Raw genomic sequence first — 13,818 nt, forward strand, 5'->3', positions numbered from 1 at the left:
TGATCACAGTTTTGTAATGCAACGTGATATCTTTTTTACACCAATTAATTCATTTACATTTTTAAGTTGAATTTTCGCAAGTAGGATTTTACAGAGATACCAACTGGCTCAATTTTGAGTAAATATTACTGGTGAATAACATCATCTTCTATAGTGTAATTTCAATTGTATGAGATTTTCGAGTTCAAATATATATTTTCACGGTTTTAAATCTTTTCAAGAATTATTTATCGTTAATATCTTTTAGACTTATATTTGTCAGCGATGAAAACTTCTAGGTACTTGTTACGGATCTGGCCCACGAACGGCATTGGAACCCGGCTACTTGGGTTCGACCCACTCTGTCTATCTAGAAGGCCGGAAACCGGCCCATTAGAACCTCTAAACAACAATCAAATTCAAACATGTCCCTTATCTTAGCCAAGCAAAGATAAGATAAGATAGCCACCATCACCAATAAATAGAGGACCCAGGTCCCTCCAGGTATTCATTCACTCTTAACACCTTTTACCTCCCAGATCCATTCTGACTTGAGCCAAGTAATCTGGCATCCGCCCCGACCCGCAAGTTTCCGATCCATCACTCAACCCGTACCAGAGGCATCCAGTACATTGGCGCCGTCTGTGGGGACTTTGCAACATCATCGCGGAATGGCGGACACCTTCGAGGAGCGATCTTCGAGCCACCATGATAACTCCCGAACGAGGAACCCAACCCCCGACAACCAAAAGACTACTACCCATGGGAGGATAGCAAGCACTATTCGCCAGACCCCGACGCAAAACAAGGAGAACGATCCCGAAATACCGATCGCCGAAAACCTGGGAGAAAAATCAGCTCAGCTAATCCAAGACCTCTGTCTCCGAGTACAAGAACTCGAGGGACGAGTCCCAACTAAGGAAAAGCACCACATCAAAGATGGCAGCCACGCAACGTCCTGATCAAGATGCCGCCATGAAGCTAGGCACAGTAGATCGCTGGAACAGCGGCATGACAGAAGACACGATCACAGCACCTCTCGTGACCAAGGACATCAGCACGGCGCAAATGGCAGAAGACACGCCAAGTCACCCGAACGGCGACACGGCAAGAGGCACAACCGGAGCGTATCTCGCGACCCGAGCCCTCGACATGACGCCGACGACGACCGACGACATCGAGAAGCCAAACGCACAAGAAACGACCACGTGATCATGGGAGCTACCCCCTTCACTGAGTAAATCCTGAAAGCAAAACTCCCTAAAGGTTTCGACAAGCCTACAGACATGAAGTATGATGGAACCAAGGACCCCCAGGAACACCTAACAACCTTTGAGGCCAGGATGAACCTGGAAGGGGCCCCCGACGCGGTTCGATGCAGAGCCTTCCTGGTAACCCTGGCCAGACCCGCGATCAAATGGTTCAACGCCCTCCCCAACGGATCTATAGCCGGCTTTCATGATATTTCGCGGAGATTCATGGCACAGTTCACCACTAGAATCACCAAAGTCAAACAACCCATCAGTCTGTTGGGAGTCACCTAGAGACAAGATGAGTCCACAAGAAAATACCTTGACCGATTCAACGACGAATGCTTGACGGTCGACGGGCTCACGGACTCAGTCGCAAGCCTCTGGCTAACCAATGGACTCATAAATGAAGACTTCCGGAAGCACCTCACCATTAAACCGGTATGGACCATGCACGAGATCCAGGGCGTTGCCAAAGAATACATAAACGACGAAGAGGTGAGCCAAGTCGTAGCCACCAATAAACGGCAACACGGCAACGCACAACACGGAAACGCAGCACCTCGACATAACCCACCAAGAGATAACCAGAAGGAACACTCCAAACCAGCAAACATAAACCGACCTCCCAGAGTCGGAAAGTTCTCTAAATACACCCCCTAACGGCCCCGATCACCGAGATATACCACCAAATAGCAGACCGAGGAATCCTCCCGACAGCCCGACAACTCAAGAAAAGAACCGGCGGCAACAAAATCCTATACTGCGATTACCACCGAGGTTACAGACATAGAACACAAGAATGTTTCGACTTAAAAGACGCCCTCGAGCAAGCAATAAGAGACGGGAAACTCCCCGAGTTCGCCAAAATTATTAGGGAACCAAAACGTGTGGAAAGAGACAGATCACCTGAAAGAGAAGAACGCAACCCGAGGACACAGAGACAACCCCCCAGGGAAAGCCTAGCAACAGACCCGACCATTATTGTAAACATCATCACGGGCAGGGACACCCCGGATAAATCAAAATCAGCACTCAAGAAAGATCTCAGGATCCTGGCAGTCAGAGACCAAACACCAACCACCACCACCGGTAGAGCAGTAACATTCTCCCCCGAAGACTGCCAACACGGCACCTCGGTAGAAAATGCCCCTTTTGTCATCTCGGCAAAGATCGGAACCGGGCTAGTCAGAAGAATACTGGTGGATACAGGAGCAGACACTAACATCCTCTTCAAAGGAGCCTTCGACAAACTCGGACTCCACAACGACAATCTACAGACATACCGCAACGGAGTCACCGGACTCAGAGACAACTTCCTCAAACCAGACGGTTCCATCGTCCTTCCCCTCATGATAGGAATAGAAAACCAAAGGAAGACAATCCTATCCGAGTTCGTGGTACTAAAAGACTCCACCGCCTACAACGTCATCCGCGGAAGAAAAATAAGTAACGACCTCTCCGCCGCCATCTTCACCAAATACATTCTCATGAAGTTCACAGCAGAGGATGGCTCCATCGGAACCATTCACGGAGACCGGGAGATCGCAGTAGAATGCGACAACACCAGCTTAGCCCTGCGAAAGAAATCTCGCAACGCGGCCGGCATATTCCTAGCCGACTTGGACTCCCGACAAGACGGGCAACCTAGGCTGGAACCAGAAGGGGACATGGAGAAATTGCAAATAGGGCCAACCAAAGAAGAATATACTTTCATCAACAAGAACCTCCCATACGACCTTAAAGAGGACCTCTCACGCCTTCTAAGACAAAGCAGAGACTTGTTTGCATTCACACCTGCCGATATGCTGGGAATAGACCCCGATCTAATGTCTCACCGACTAGCCGTTGACTCCAAGGCTAAACCCGTGGCATAGAGGAGACGAAAAATGTCTCCCGACCAAGCAGCCGAAGTCAGGAAACAGGTTAAAGCCCTCCTCGAAGCAGGCTTTATCAGGGAACTGCCCTACACAACCTGGCTGGCTAATGTTGTACTAGTCAAAAAGGCTAATGGGAAGTGGCAGATATGCGTCGACTACACGGACCTGAATAAAGCCTGTCCAAAAGACGCCTTCCCCCTACCGAACATTGACGGGCTAGTAGACGCTGCATCCGGTCACCAGTACCTCAGTTTCATGGACGCGTATTCCGGATACAACCAGATACCCATACACCGACCCCGAGGAGGAGAAGACATCCTTCATTACTCCTGACGGCACGTACTGCTACACAGTCATGCCCTTCGGCCTAAAAAACGCCGGAGCCACCTACCAAAGGCTCGTCAACAAGATTTTCCAAAACCTCTCAGGGACCAAGCTAGAAGTCTACATAGATGACATGCTCTCCAAGACCGAATCCGGCGAGCAACTCATCTGCGACCTTGAACTTATAATGAACACCCTAAGAAGACACCAAATGCGCCTCAACCCGACAAAATGCGCCTTCGGGATGGAAGCAGGAAAGTTCCTTGGTTTCATGATCACGCAACGCGGGGTAGAAGCTAACCCCGAGAAATGCAGAGCCATCCTCGAAATGGCAAGCCCAAAAAATCTAAAAAACATCCAGAAGCTTACCGGTCGACTTACCGCACTATCCCATTTTCTGGGGGCATCAGCGCAGAAGGCGATCCCTTTCTTCAAACTGATGAAGAAAGGAACCCCTTTCAACTAGGAAGCAAAATGCGAAGAGGCATTCCAACATTTCAAGAAAGTCCTAACGGAACCCCCAGTTCTCGCCAAACCCCAAATAGGAGAAACCTTTTACCTATATCTCTCCATAACGGAAGAAGCACTAACAGTAGCCCTTATCCGAGAAGACGGGAATAAAGCCCAGCAACCCATCTACTTCATAAGCAAAGTCTTACAAGACATGGAAACGCACTATTCACGCCTTGAAAAACTTGCCTTCACACTCCTCACGGCCTCTCGGCGTCTCCGACAATATTTCCAGGCCCACCCCATTACGGTTCGTACCGACCAAGCGGTCAGACAAGTCCTACAAAAACCCGACCTAGCGGGGAGGATGCTTGCATGGTCCATCGAACTATCCCAGCTCGAAATAAAATTTGAAACCCGGAATGCAATCAAAGCGCAAGCCCTGGTAGATTTCATCACCAAGATGACACCGGGAAATCCCACCCTCAAAACATGGAAGCTACACCTAGACGGCTCATCGAACACCACCTCCGGAGGAGCCGGAGTGATACTCAAAAGCCAAAACGGGGTCATAATCGAACAATCCGTCTGGTACAAGTTTCCGTTCTCGAACAATCAAGCAGAATACGAGGCTTTATTAGCCGGCCTAACCCTAGCTAGAGAGGTCGGGGCAAAAATCCTGGAGGCATGCAGCGACTCACAGGTAGTCAGCTCCCAAGTTAACGGAGACTACCAAAAACCCCTACTCCAACAGTACCTCACCAAAGTAAACAAGATAAAGGAAGAATTCAACCGTGTGACCATACAGCACATCCCCAGGAAACGAAATGCCAGGGCAGACCTCCTCTCGAAACTGGCCAGCACCAAGCTAGGATAAGGTAACCGGTCGCTAATTCAGGAAGTCGTCAGGACGTCGTCTGTATCAGTGTTGGCCAACACCATCCTACCAGTTTCCAACCAGTAATCATGGACCTTCCCTTTCCTACAATACCTCCTAGATGGAATTCTACCCGAGGACACTAAAGAAGCAAATCAAATAAAAAGGGAAGCCGCAAATTACATTGTCGTAACAGGACAACTATACAAACGAGGATTTTCGCAACCCCTGCTCAGATGCATCGAGCCTGGGGACACGGAGTACATACTCCACAAAGTTCATGAAGGCTGCTGTAACCATCACATCAGAGGCAAGACACTGGCCCAGAAGATCATCCGAGCCGGATACTTTTGGCCCACAATCATTAAAGACTCCATACAGACAGTAAAAAACTGCGACAAATACCAAAGGCATTCAGACTATCACAAAGCCGCCCCACACCAGCTCAACATCATAACGGCGGATCGGCCATTCGGAACTTAGGGCGTCGACCTCGTCGGCCCCTTCCCAACGGCCCCAGGACAACTCTGGTATATCATAGTCGCAATAGACTATTATACCAAATGGGTCCAAGCCGAACCCCTGGCCTTTATCACGGCAGCTCAATGTCGCAAGTTCCTCTGGAGATATATCATACCTGGTTTGGCATCCCGGAGGTCATAATCTCGGACAACGAAACCCAATTCGCCGACAAAAAGTTCAGAGAATTCTTAGAATGACTACATATATCCCAGCGCTTCAGTTCGATAGAACACCCCCAGACAAACGGACAAGTCGAATCGGCAAACAAAATAATAGTAAAAGGACTCAAAAAGCGACTCGACGAAGCCAAAGGACTTTGGGCCAACGAGCTCGGATCGGTACTCTGGTCGTATCGGACCACTCCCCAAAGCTCCACCAGGGAGACCCCTTTCCGCCTCACGTACGGGATAGAGGCCATCATCCCTGTCGAGATCGGGGACCCTAGCCCGAGAAGAACCATCGGGGGCAGCGACGAGGACGCTGAGTGAGACCTCACAGAAGAAATCAGATCCATAGCCTACATGCGAGAGCTAGCCTTAAAACAAAAAATAAAGATAAGGTACAATCACGATGTGATACAGAGAGACTTCTCATCCGATAACTTGGTTTTACGACGAAACAACATCGGAGCTCCCAAGCCAGGGGAAAGAAAGATCACCCCCAATTGGGAAGGCCCATACCGAGTCAAAGGAATAGTCGAAAAAGGAGACTACAAGCTAGAAAAGCTCTACGGAACCGAGATCCCAAGAACCTGGAATGCCGCCAACTTGCGGCGATATTACACGTAGGCATACCCCATACCTTCAAAACTTGTGTTTTACTTATCTTATTTTTATGTTCCTTGCCAGTTGTTTCCGGGTACTCTTTCCCCACGAGGGTTTTAACGAGGCCCAAAAATCAATAAAATTCCATTAACTTTATTTATACTTTCCTTATATTTCCCCCTAAAGTGGAATAAACACACGGCCACTACTGGGAGACTAATCACCCCCAGGGCCCAATAAACGGATATCTACAAAATAACGATTACACGACCCCACGACGGTCCGCCCATCCCAAGTAATTCGAGAGCAAAATAAAGTCAAAATAAACGGCTCAAAACCAAACATGCAAAAAACGGTCCGAACGGCCAAAAATAACATAAAACCAAAGTTTAAAGTCGTAATCCACGGTCATACGACCGCACGGCCAAAACACCAAACATAAAAACTACAAGTCCTCAAAATCCAACACGACAAAATATAATAAAAAGCTACTAAAAGTCGACGATCTAGCCATCACGGACAGTCTTGAAAGTCCCATCACAGACACGTCCACACCCGGCGCCAGAACCAAAGCTTGAGCTCTCATCGTCTCCTCAGTGGCTACAATGGCATCCTTCACATCAGCCAGCAACTCCCCTTTTTCCCTTTTCAAGGCAGCGAACTCGGCCTTCAGGGTATCCACCTCACCAAGGAGCACGGTAGCCTAAGACTTGGCATCGGAAGCCCGCCTTCGTTCCTCGCCCAGCTGAGATAAAAGTGAAGTCTCAACCTTGAAAAGACGGAGGATCTTGGCCACAGCTTCCTTAGAAGACTTCACTGCTCTCTCTCTCGCTACCTCGGCAGCCTCAAGTTGCTCTCTCAGCTTGGCTGCATCGGCTTGTGAGTGACGTAGCTTCTTATCCAATAGACCGACCTGAGCCATCACGGGCTCAGCCTTCCGAACAATAACAGCAGATTGAAGAAGGGAGCGATATACCGACTTGGCCTGAAAAGCCACATCATAATCATCGAAAAACCCCTCAGTACCAGGCATCAGATGCTGGTCAATAAAACATGAAGCATCAAAGCGTCGGTCTATCACAGTAGGCAAGGCACCCTCCTCCTCCAAGTTCTCACTACTGATCTCCTCAGGCCTCTTCCGCTTCTGAGAAGCCTCGGCAGCTGAAACTACAATTACCTCCTCCTCTGGCAAATTCATGGGACCTGGGGAAGCCTGAGCACCAACCCTGGCCCCAGCCGAGATCACCTCCTGTGAAACAACCCGAGAATCCGCGGCAGGTTGAGATGCAGGGATAGAAGGAGAAGCCGACGATCCCTCCTCCCGATCTATAGCAGCCTTTAACCTTGCCAAAGAAGTCAATCCAGCAGCCATCTCAACTGACAAAAGAAAAAGAAAAAACATAAGTCCCAAAATTGGCAAAACAGACACAAATAAAGGAAATAATAATCACACACCAATATATGTTCGGCAGGCCACGGGATCCCCCATGACGTCCCGGGGATTCAACAGTCGTTCCCCAAACAGATGCCAGAGGATACCAGCAATATCCTTATCCTCTGGAGATAAACCATCATATGTGACTTTCGTCAAAACCGACGGCCCGGCGCCGAAGTTCCAATATGTCGGGAACCAACACTCACCTTCTAACGTCAACCAAAAAGGATGATGCCCCCGGACGGGGCGCACCTTAAAATATTCCCACTTAAACCCATGAAAGGAGTCTTCAAACAACCCGAATATACGACGATGAGGCTAAGTCCTAAACGACATATATCCTTTTTTATGCTTTCCCTCCTTGGTCGGAAGAGTGCATAAGAAGAGAAAAAGAAAAACAGGAACGGAGACCGGAAGCTCAAGATATTCACACACAAGCTCAAAAGAATGAACAGCTGCCCAACTATTCGGATGAAGCTGAGACGGCGCCACGGAGCACCGACTCAGCAACTCCTGGACAAAGGGCGAAAAGGGAAGCCGCACGCCAAGCCGAGTAAATATCGATTCATAGACCCACATCCAATCCAGAACGGTCGGTGAATCGAGGTTCAGGTAGTAAACCCACTCATCAGCATCAGGGAGGGCGAGCTCATACTGCCACTCTGCATCACCGCCTCCGCAAACCGCCCCCTGATCACGGAGCCTTTGGAGATCCGCCTCTGTCATCCGCAACGCCCCCCCAAACATCGCTAGTCACCTAAACATAGCAGGAGGGAACGCCTCTGGAAGGAGCTATTGGAGCACCCAACCCTCATTCCTCCGCCGTTGCATACCTAAAATAGGGAGGAGCACCACCATCAGCCTACTACACTACGCAGAAGCAGAAAGGACAACCAAAAATCTATCACCTACTACCAGTCCACACAGTGGTGCTCAGTCCCTCCAAAAATGCAAAACCACTACCCCCACCCAAAACACAGTACCAGAAAGTAGCAGGCAACAATACATGGCAAATGCAGAATAACAAAAACCACAGAGTGACAAAGGCAAAAGGAAACCAACCTGGTAATACGAAACGTAAACCTGAAAGAAATAGGGAAGTAGAAACTCAATCGCGGAGAGACAGAACAACACCAGAGTTAAAGAGAGAGAGAAGGAGTTTTCACAGAGAAGAACCAAAGAAATAAGACGAACGAGGAAAGGAAAAATAGAAACCAAAACGGTTTCAAACCAACAAAAAGACAAAAATACCCCGAGGAACAAAAAGAGCCCAAAGGGTAAAATCGAAAAGTATCCTAAATGTCCCTTCGCAATAAATGCTCTCTTGGAAAACGAAACTGACAAGCACGCCTCAGAAAACGCAACGGACGCAAGGATACAGAAGGGTCGCGTCAATCAAACGACCAGGCGAACCGCGGCTTAGCCACAAAACCCAGGACCGACGCACCGATCTCTCCCGCTAACCGAAAAATCCATTTGAAACGACGATCTGAGAAACCGAAAAAGGCCACAAACGGCCAAAACCGTATCCTCCAGCGACAGACCGACCTCGCTCGCTCTCCCGCTGCAGGGGCAACTGTTACGGATCCAGCCCACGAACGGCCTCGGAACCCGGCTACCCGGGTCCGACCCACTCTGCCTATCTAAAAGGCCCGAAACCGGCCCTTTAGAACCTCTAACCAACAATCAAATTCAAGCGTTTCCCTTATCTTAGCCAAGCAAAGATGAGATAAGATAGCCACCATCACCTATAAACAGAGGACCCAGGTCCCTCCAAGTATTCATTCACTCTTCACACCTTTTACCTCCCAGATCCATTCTGACTTGAGCATCGGAGTGTCTTTGCAAGTACCGCCCCTCATTGCTCCAGCCAAGTAATCCGGCATCCGCCTCGATCCGCAAGTTTCTGATCCATCACTCAACCCGTACAGAACTATTTTAGTAGTTTACTCTTTCTCATAATTCTTCCCCTAGTTGTATATATCACGTAGATAAGCCTCGGGCCTCATCTCTGCGAGGGATGCAAAGCCAGAGCCACAGGATCGGGCCTCATGTCCGCGCTGGTGAAGGTGTCGCAGCTACCGTGTTCTGTTGGAGATGGTTGCCGATGTTCTTCATGCGTAGAAGATCAAAATTGCAGCAGCCAGAGTCCAGAGAAACAGAGTCAGCAAAGTAACACAGCTACTGTTGCAGTCTGAGGAGGGAGCTCTTTCGTCATCTTCCATGTCGCACCAGAGTCATCGGCAAAGATAGCGTGCTGGATAGTTGCAAAGCAACGAATGAGACGATTTGAATCACAAGGGCGTCGTGAGGCCAGGTTGGAGGAGGATATGGCAGCTGCAATCAGATTCCCTTCACCAATGGAGCTGTGAATACGATCTCTAAAGGATGGTGAATCGGGTTGCAATGGTGTCTAACAGGGATGATTGTTTTTTTTGGGTCAGGTCTGTGTTTATCCCGACCCATGATAAACCAAAGACAGGCAGCAGGTGAGGGATTTGCCGAACATTCGAAAGCAGCAAGAGATTGAAGCCAAGATTCCTAGGCGTATGTAAGAATTGTTCTTTGTACTCAATTTTCATTTGTTATTTGGACCTTTTATTTGGAGTTGAAACTAACTAAAATTTCTTCAAAATAAGCAAAATAGTATTGTTCTTTTTTCATCAGTTTTGTGTGCACTTCCTGCAAAGACTTTGAATTTGGCATGATTCGTTGGTGAAAGAAAAGAAAAAGGGGGAGGGGATGATTGATATCTTTAATTTTGACTTTTATTTTTAGTAGTTTTCTTTATGTTTGACATGATTATGCTCTGCTGAGTTGCAATGATCCCTCTAAATAAATTGCTTTGCTGAGAATTAGACTATAACGCGATTAGGACTCTGATTTATTTTTTTGGATTGATGCAATAAAATGATGAAACTGATTCTAATAAATTAATAATTAGCCTTAGTACACTGTAGATGTTAATATATGTTATAGAAGTAGAATTTAGGTTCAATTGAAAATCAAGATTGGAATTCATTTTATTAGGAGGAAATAAAAATAGAGGACCAAGACTGATCTCTAGATGGTTATATCCTGAGGATACCTCTCTTAGATTTTGAACTTGAGCTAATTGATGCAATTTCCTTGATTTTTTTTTCTTAATTAACAATTTATGGGAAACAAAAATATTTCACTCTTCAAATTTTGATTTAGTCCATGCTACAATTCTTTCCCTTTTCCCTCACAAATGGAGGATCTTGACTTGGTCGCCGCCATTGGAGTTCTATTCATAGAGGCACCAGAGGAACATATGTTTCAGGATCCTATAAGAGATGTTGCAAGAGGTATTCGAAACTAGTCCTGAGATAATGTCTGCAAACTTGTACCTCGACCATAAAATAATTGTAAGATAGATGGTTTTTGTTCCTTAAATTCTGCTTTCCCTCGCTTTTGTAGCATTTTTAAAGTTTAACACTTGATTTTCTCTTAAATTGTATATGATGTCCATAAACAACACATCAATTTATGGTGTACAATATTTGACTATGCAATGATAAGTCCGAGTCTTTTATTATGGCAGCGCGGCCTTCATCATTGTCCTAAACGGCAATTTACGATGACGCTTGATCCTATTCGTATCTATGCCACAGCCATGTACATTGCAAGTATGATCGTTCCCCTGTTCTGTGTTGTGTATGTAATGCCAAATGCATCTCTTTAGATTCTTCTAATATCGGGGGAGGGGAAGAAAAGGAAAGGAAAAATGTTGTCTTTCATTTAATGGCTTTTTATCTTATTGGTTTTGCACTGAGCAGGCTCACAACAAGTTGCTAATACTTCTACAAATTATTTTGGAGTTTGCAGAACTGATTTGGTATGTCATATTTTATATTTTCCAAATGCCTTCTATATAACTTATTTTCATATTTCCTTCTATTGTTAGTTTTTTAATATACATTGACTCGTGTACTGTATGTTATTGCTATATTAGACTATTAGGTTGTTATAAATTTAATGAGGCACAAAGACGAATATGGCAGTCAATTGTAGGAATTATAAGATAAATTCAATTGCCACATATTCTATTAACTGATGAAAAAATGGTATATGGACCCGTGGCAACTTTTCTGGTTTCTGGCACAAGCCAAAAATAAATTCTGAAAATCTATGGAGTTAGCAAAAGACCTGTTTCTCATTTAAAGGGCTTGGGTCCTCCGTAATTACCATGATATGGGTCGCGGGCACTCTAACACCCTAAGTTTTTATAATAAAACGATACATTTTGAAGTTTTAATTTTTTTTCTGTAATTAGTTTTAATTTAGCGAACAGCTCTCGAATTTCGAAAATAAAATAAATAATTATTATTATGTTATTATTTTATTTTATCCGCTATAATTAAAATAGAGTTTTGATGATGATATTATCACTAAGTTTAATATTTGTTGATATAAGTAAATATCGTTATTTTTTGGTAGACTTAGTTTCGGTAATATTTCACCATGAATTTTATATCCTTGGAATCACCATAACAGAGCTGATTGTTCGATCATCTTATCCACCACGACGAACTACGAATATACATCTTAGAATTAATCAAACACGAATCGAAGAAGGAATAGTAATACTTTTATTAATTCATAGGACTCAGTAGGGCTCCTCCCTTCAACCTAGGAGGTTTAGAAACTCATACTGATGAGAGATACAATGGTAAAACAATATATGATGGTAAAAGTGAAGTAAAAGTCTCGAATAACATAAATAAAATCCCTTAAATACTAAACAACGACTAGTAAGGGTAAAACAATCTTTTTAGTGCTAACATCTACTTTTGAGGCCTACTTGGTGAGTGTTTGGACTGAGCTTTGATGAGATCCACGTGCTATGAGGTCTCTAGGGCGTGGAACGCCAGCTGGGGTATCCTCTCTGGGCGTTTGGACGCCAGTTTTGGGCCTTCTAGTCCGAAACAAAGTATAAACTATTATACATTTCTGGAAAGCTCTGGAAGTCAGCTTTCCATAGCCATTAAGAACGCTCCATTTGGACTTCTGTAGCTCCAGAAAATTTCTTCCGAGTGCAAAGAGGTCAGATCTGGACAGCATCTGCAGTGCTTTCTCTGTCTCTGAATCAGACTTTTGCTCCAACTCCTCAATTTGAGCCAGAAAATACCTGAAATGGTACAAAAACACACAAACTCAAAGTGGAATCCAAAAATATGAATTTAACACTAAAACCTATAAAAACTTAATAAAAACTAAATAAAACATGGTAAAAACTATATGAAATTAACACCAAAAAACGTATAAAATATTCGCTCATCACGTATGAACCTAGGTTTGACTCATTCTTTGTCAACAAATATTTTAAGGCTGCATGATCTGTATACACCACAATTTTGGAGCCTAGCAAATAAGATCTAAATCTATCCAATGCATGAACAATTGCTAGAAGTTCTTTTTGTGTAGTGGTGTAATTGGATTGTACCGCATCCAATGCCTTTGAGGAATAAGCAACAATGTAAGGGAGCTTACCCTCGCACTGCGCAAGTGCGGTGCCTACGGCATGATTTGACGCGTCACACATGATTTCAAACGGCTGCATCCAATCAGGGCCCCTCACAATTGGTGCTGTGGTAATGGCTCTTCTCAACTCCTCAAATGCTTCCTCGCAAGCACTATCAAACTCAAAATCTATATCCTTCTGTAGCAGGTACGATATCGGCAAGGCAATCTTACTAAAATTCTTGATGAAGCGCTTGTAGAATCTTGCATGTCCCAAAAAAGAGCGAACCTCCCTCACAGAAGAGGGGTGAGGTAGACTAGTAATGACATCAACCTTGGCCGGGTCCACAGAAATGTCTTTATTAGAAACTACGTGACCTAACATCATGCCTTGTCTCACCATGAAGTGACATTTTTCAAAATTGAGGACAAGGTTAGTGTTAACATACCTCTCTAAGACTTTAGCTAAGTTCTCTAAACAGCTATCAAAAGAAGTCCCACATACACTGAAATCGTCCATAAAGACTTCCAGACAACTCTCCATGAGATCAGAAAAGATACTAGTCATGTATCGCTAAAAAGTGGCGGGTGCATTGCATAACACAAATGGCATCCTTTTGTAAGCAAAGGTGCCAAAGGGACAAGTAAAGGTGGTCTTTTCCTGATCCTCAGGAGCAATATGTATCTAGAAGTAGCCAGTAAAACCATCAAGAAAGTAGTAATGAGATTTATCTGCAAGTCGGTCCAACATCTGGTCAATGAATGGCAAGGGGTAATGGTCTTTCCTTGTTGCGGCATTCAGCTTCCTATAATCGATGCATACTCGCCAAGCATTTTGCACCCTTGTCGTGAC

The 13,818-nt window shown here is 45.4% G+C and overlaps 1 protein-coding gene across 1 annotated transcript; it reads right to left on the minus strand.

Moving 5' to 3' along the window:
• Positions 1-12,827: 12,827 nt before the first annotated feature.
• On the minus strand, positions 12,828-13,533 carry LOC112748520 (uncharacterized mitochondrial protein AtMg00860-like). Its single transcript, XM_025796753.1, has 2 exons — positions 12,949-13,533; positions 12,828-12,842 (listed from the first exon to the last, which is right to left on the minus strand). Exons 1-2 carry the CDS (start codon positions 13,531-13,533, stop codon positions 12,828-12,830), a joined length of 600 nt encoding a protein of 199 aa, XP_025652538.1.
• Between the last annotated feature and the right edge of the window lie 285 nt (positions 13,534-13,818).

This window comes from Arachis hypogaea, chromosome 15 (assembly GCF_003086295.3).
Source record: "Arachis hypogaea cultivar Tifrunner chromosome 15, arahy.Tifrunner.gnm2.J5K5, whole genome shotgun sequence".
In the NCBI taxonomy this organism is placed as follows: domain Eukaryota; kingdom Viridiplantae; phylum Streptophyta; class Magnoliopsida; order Fabales; family Fabaceae; genus Arachis; species Arachis hypogaea.

Coding starts and splice junctions, on each gene's coding strand:
- LOC112748520 (XM_025796753.1), bottom strand. CDS start 13,533: ATGACTAGTATCTTTTCTGATCTCATGGAGAGTTGTCTGGAAGTCTTT.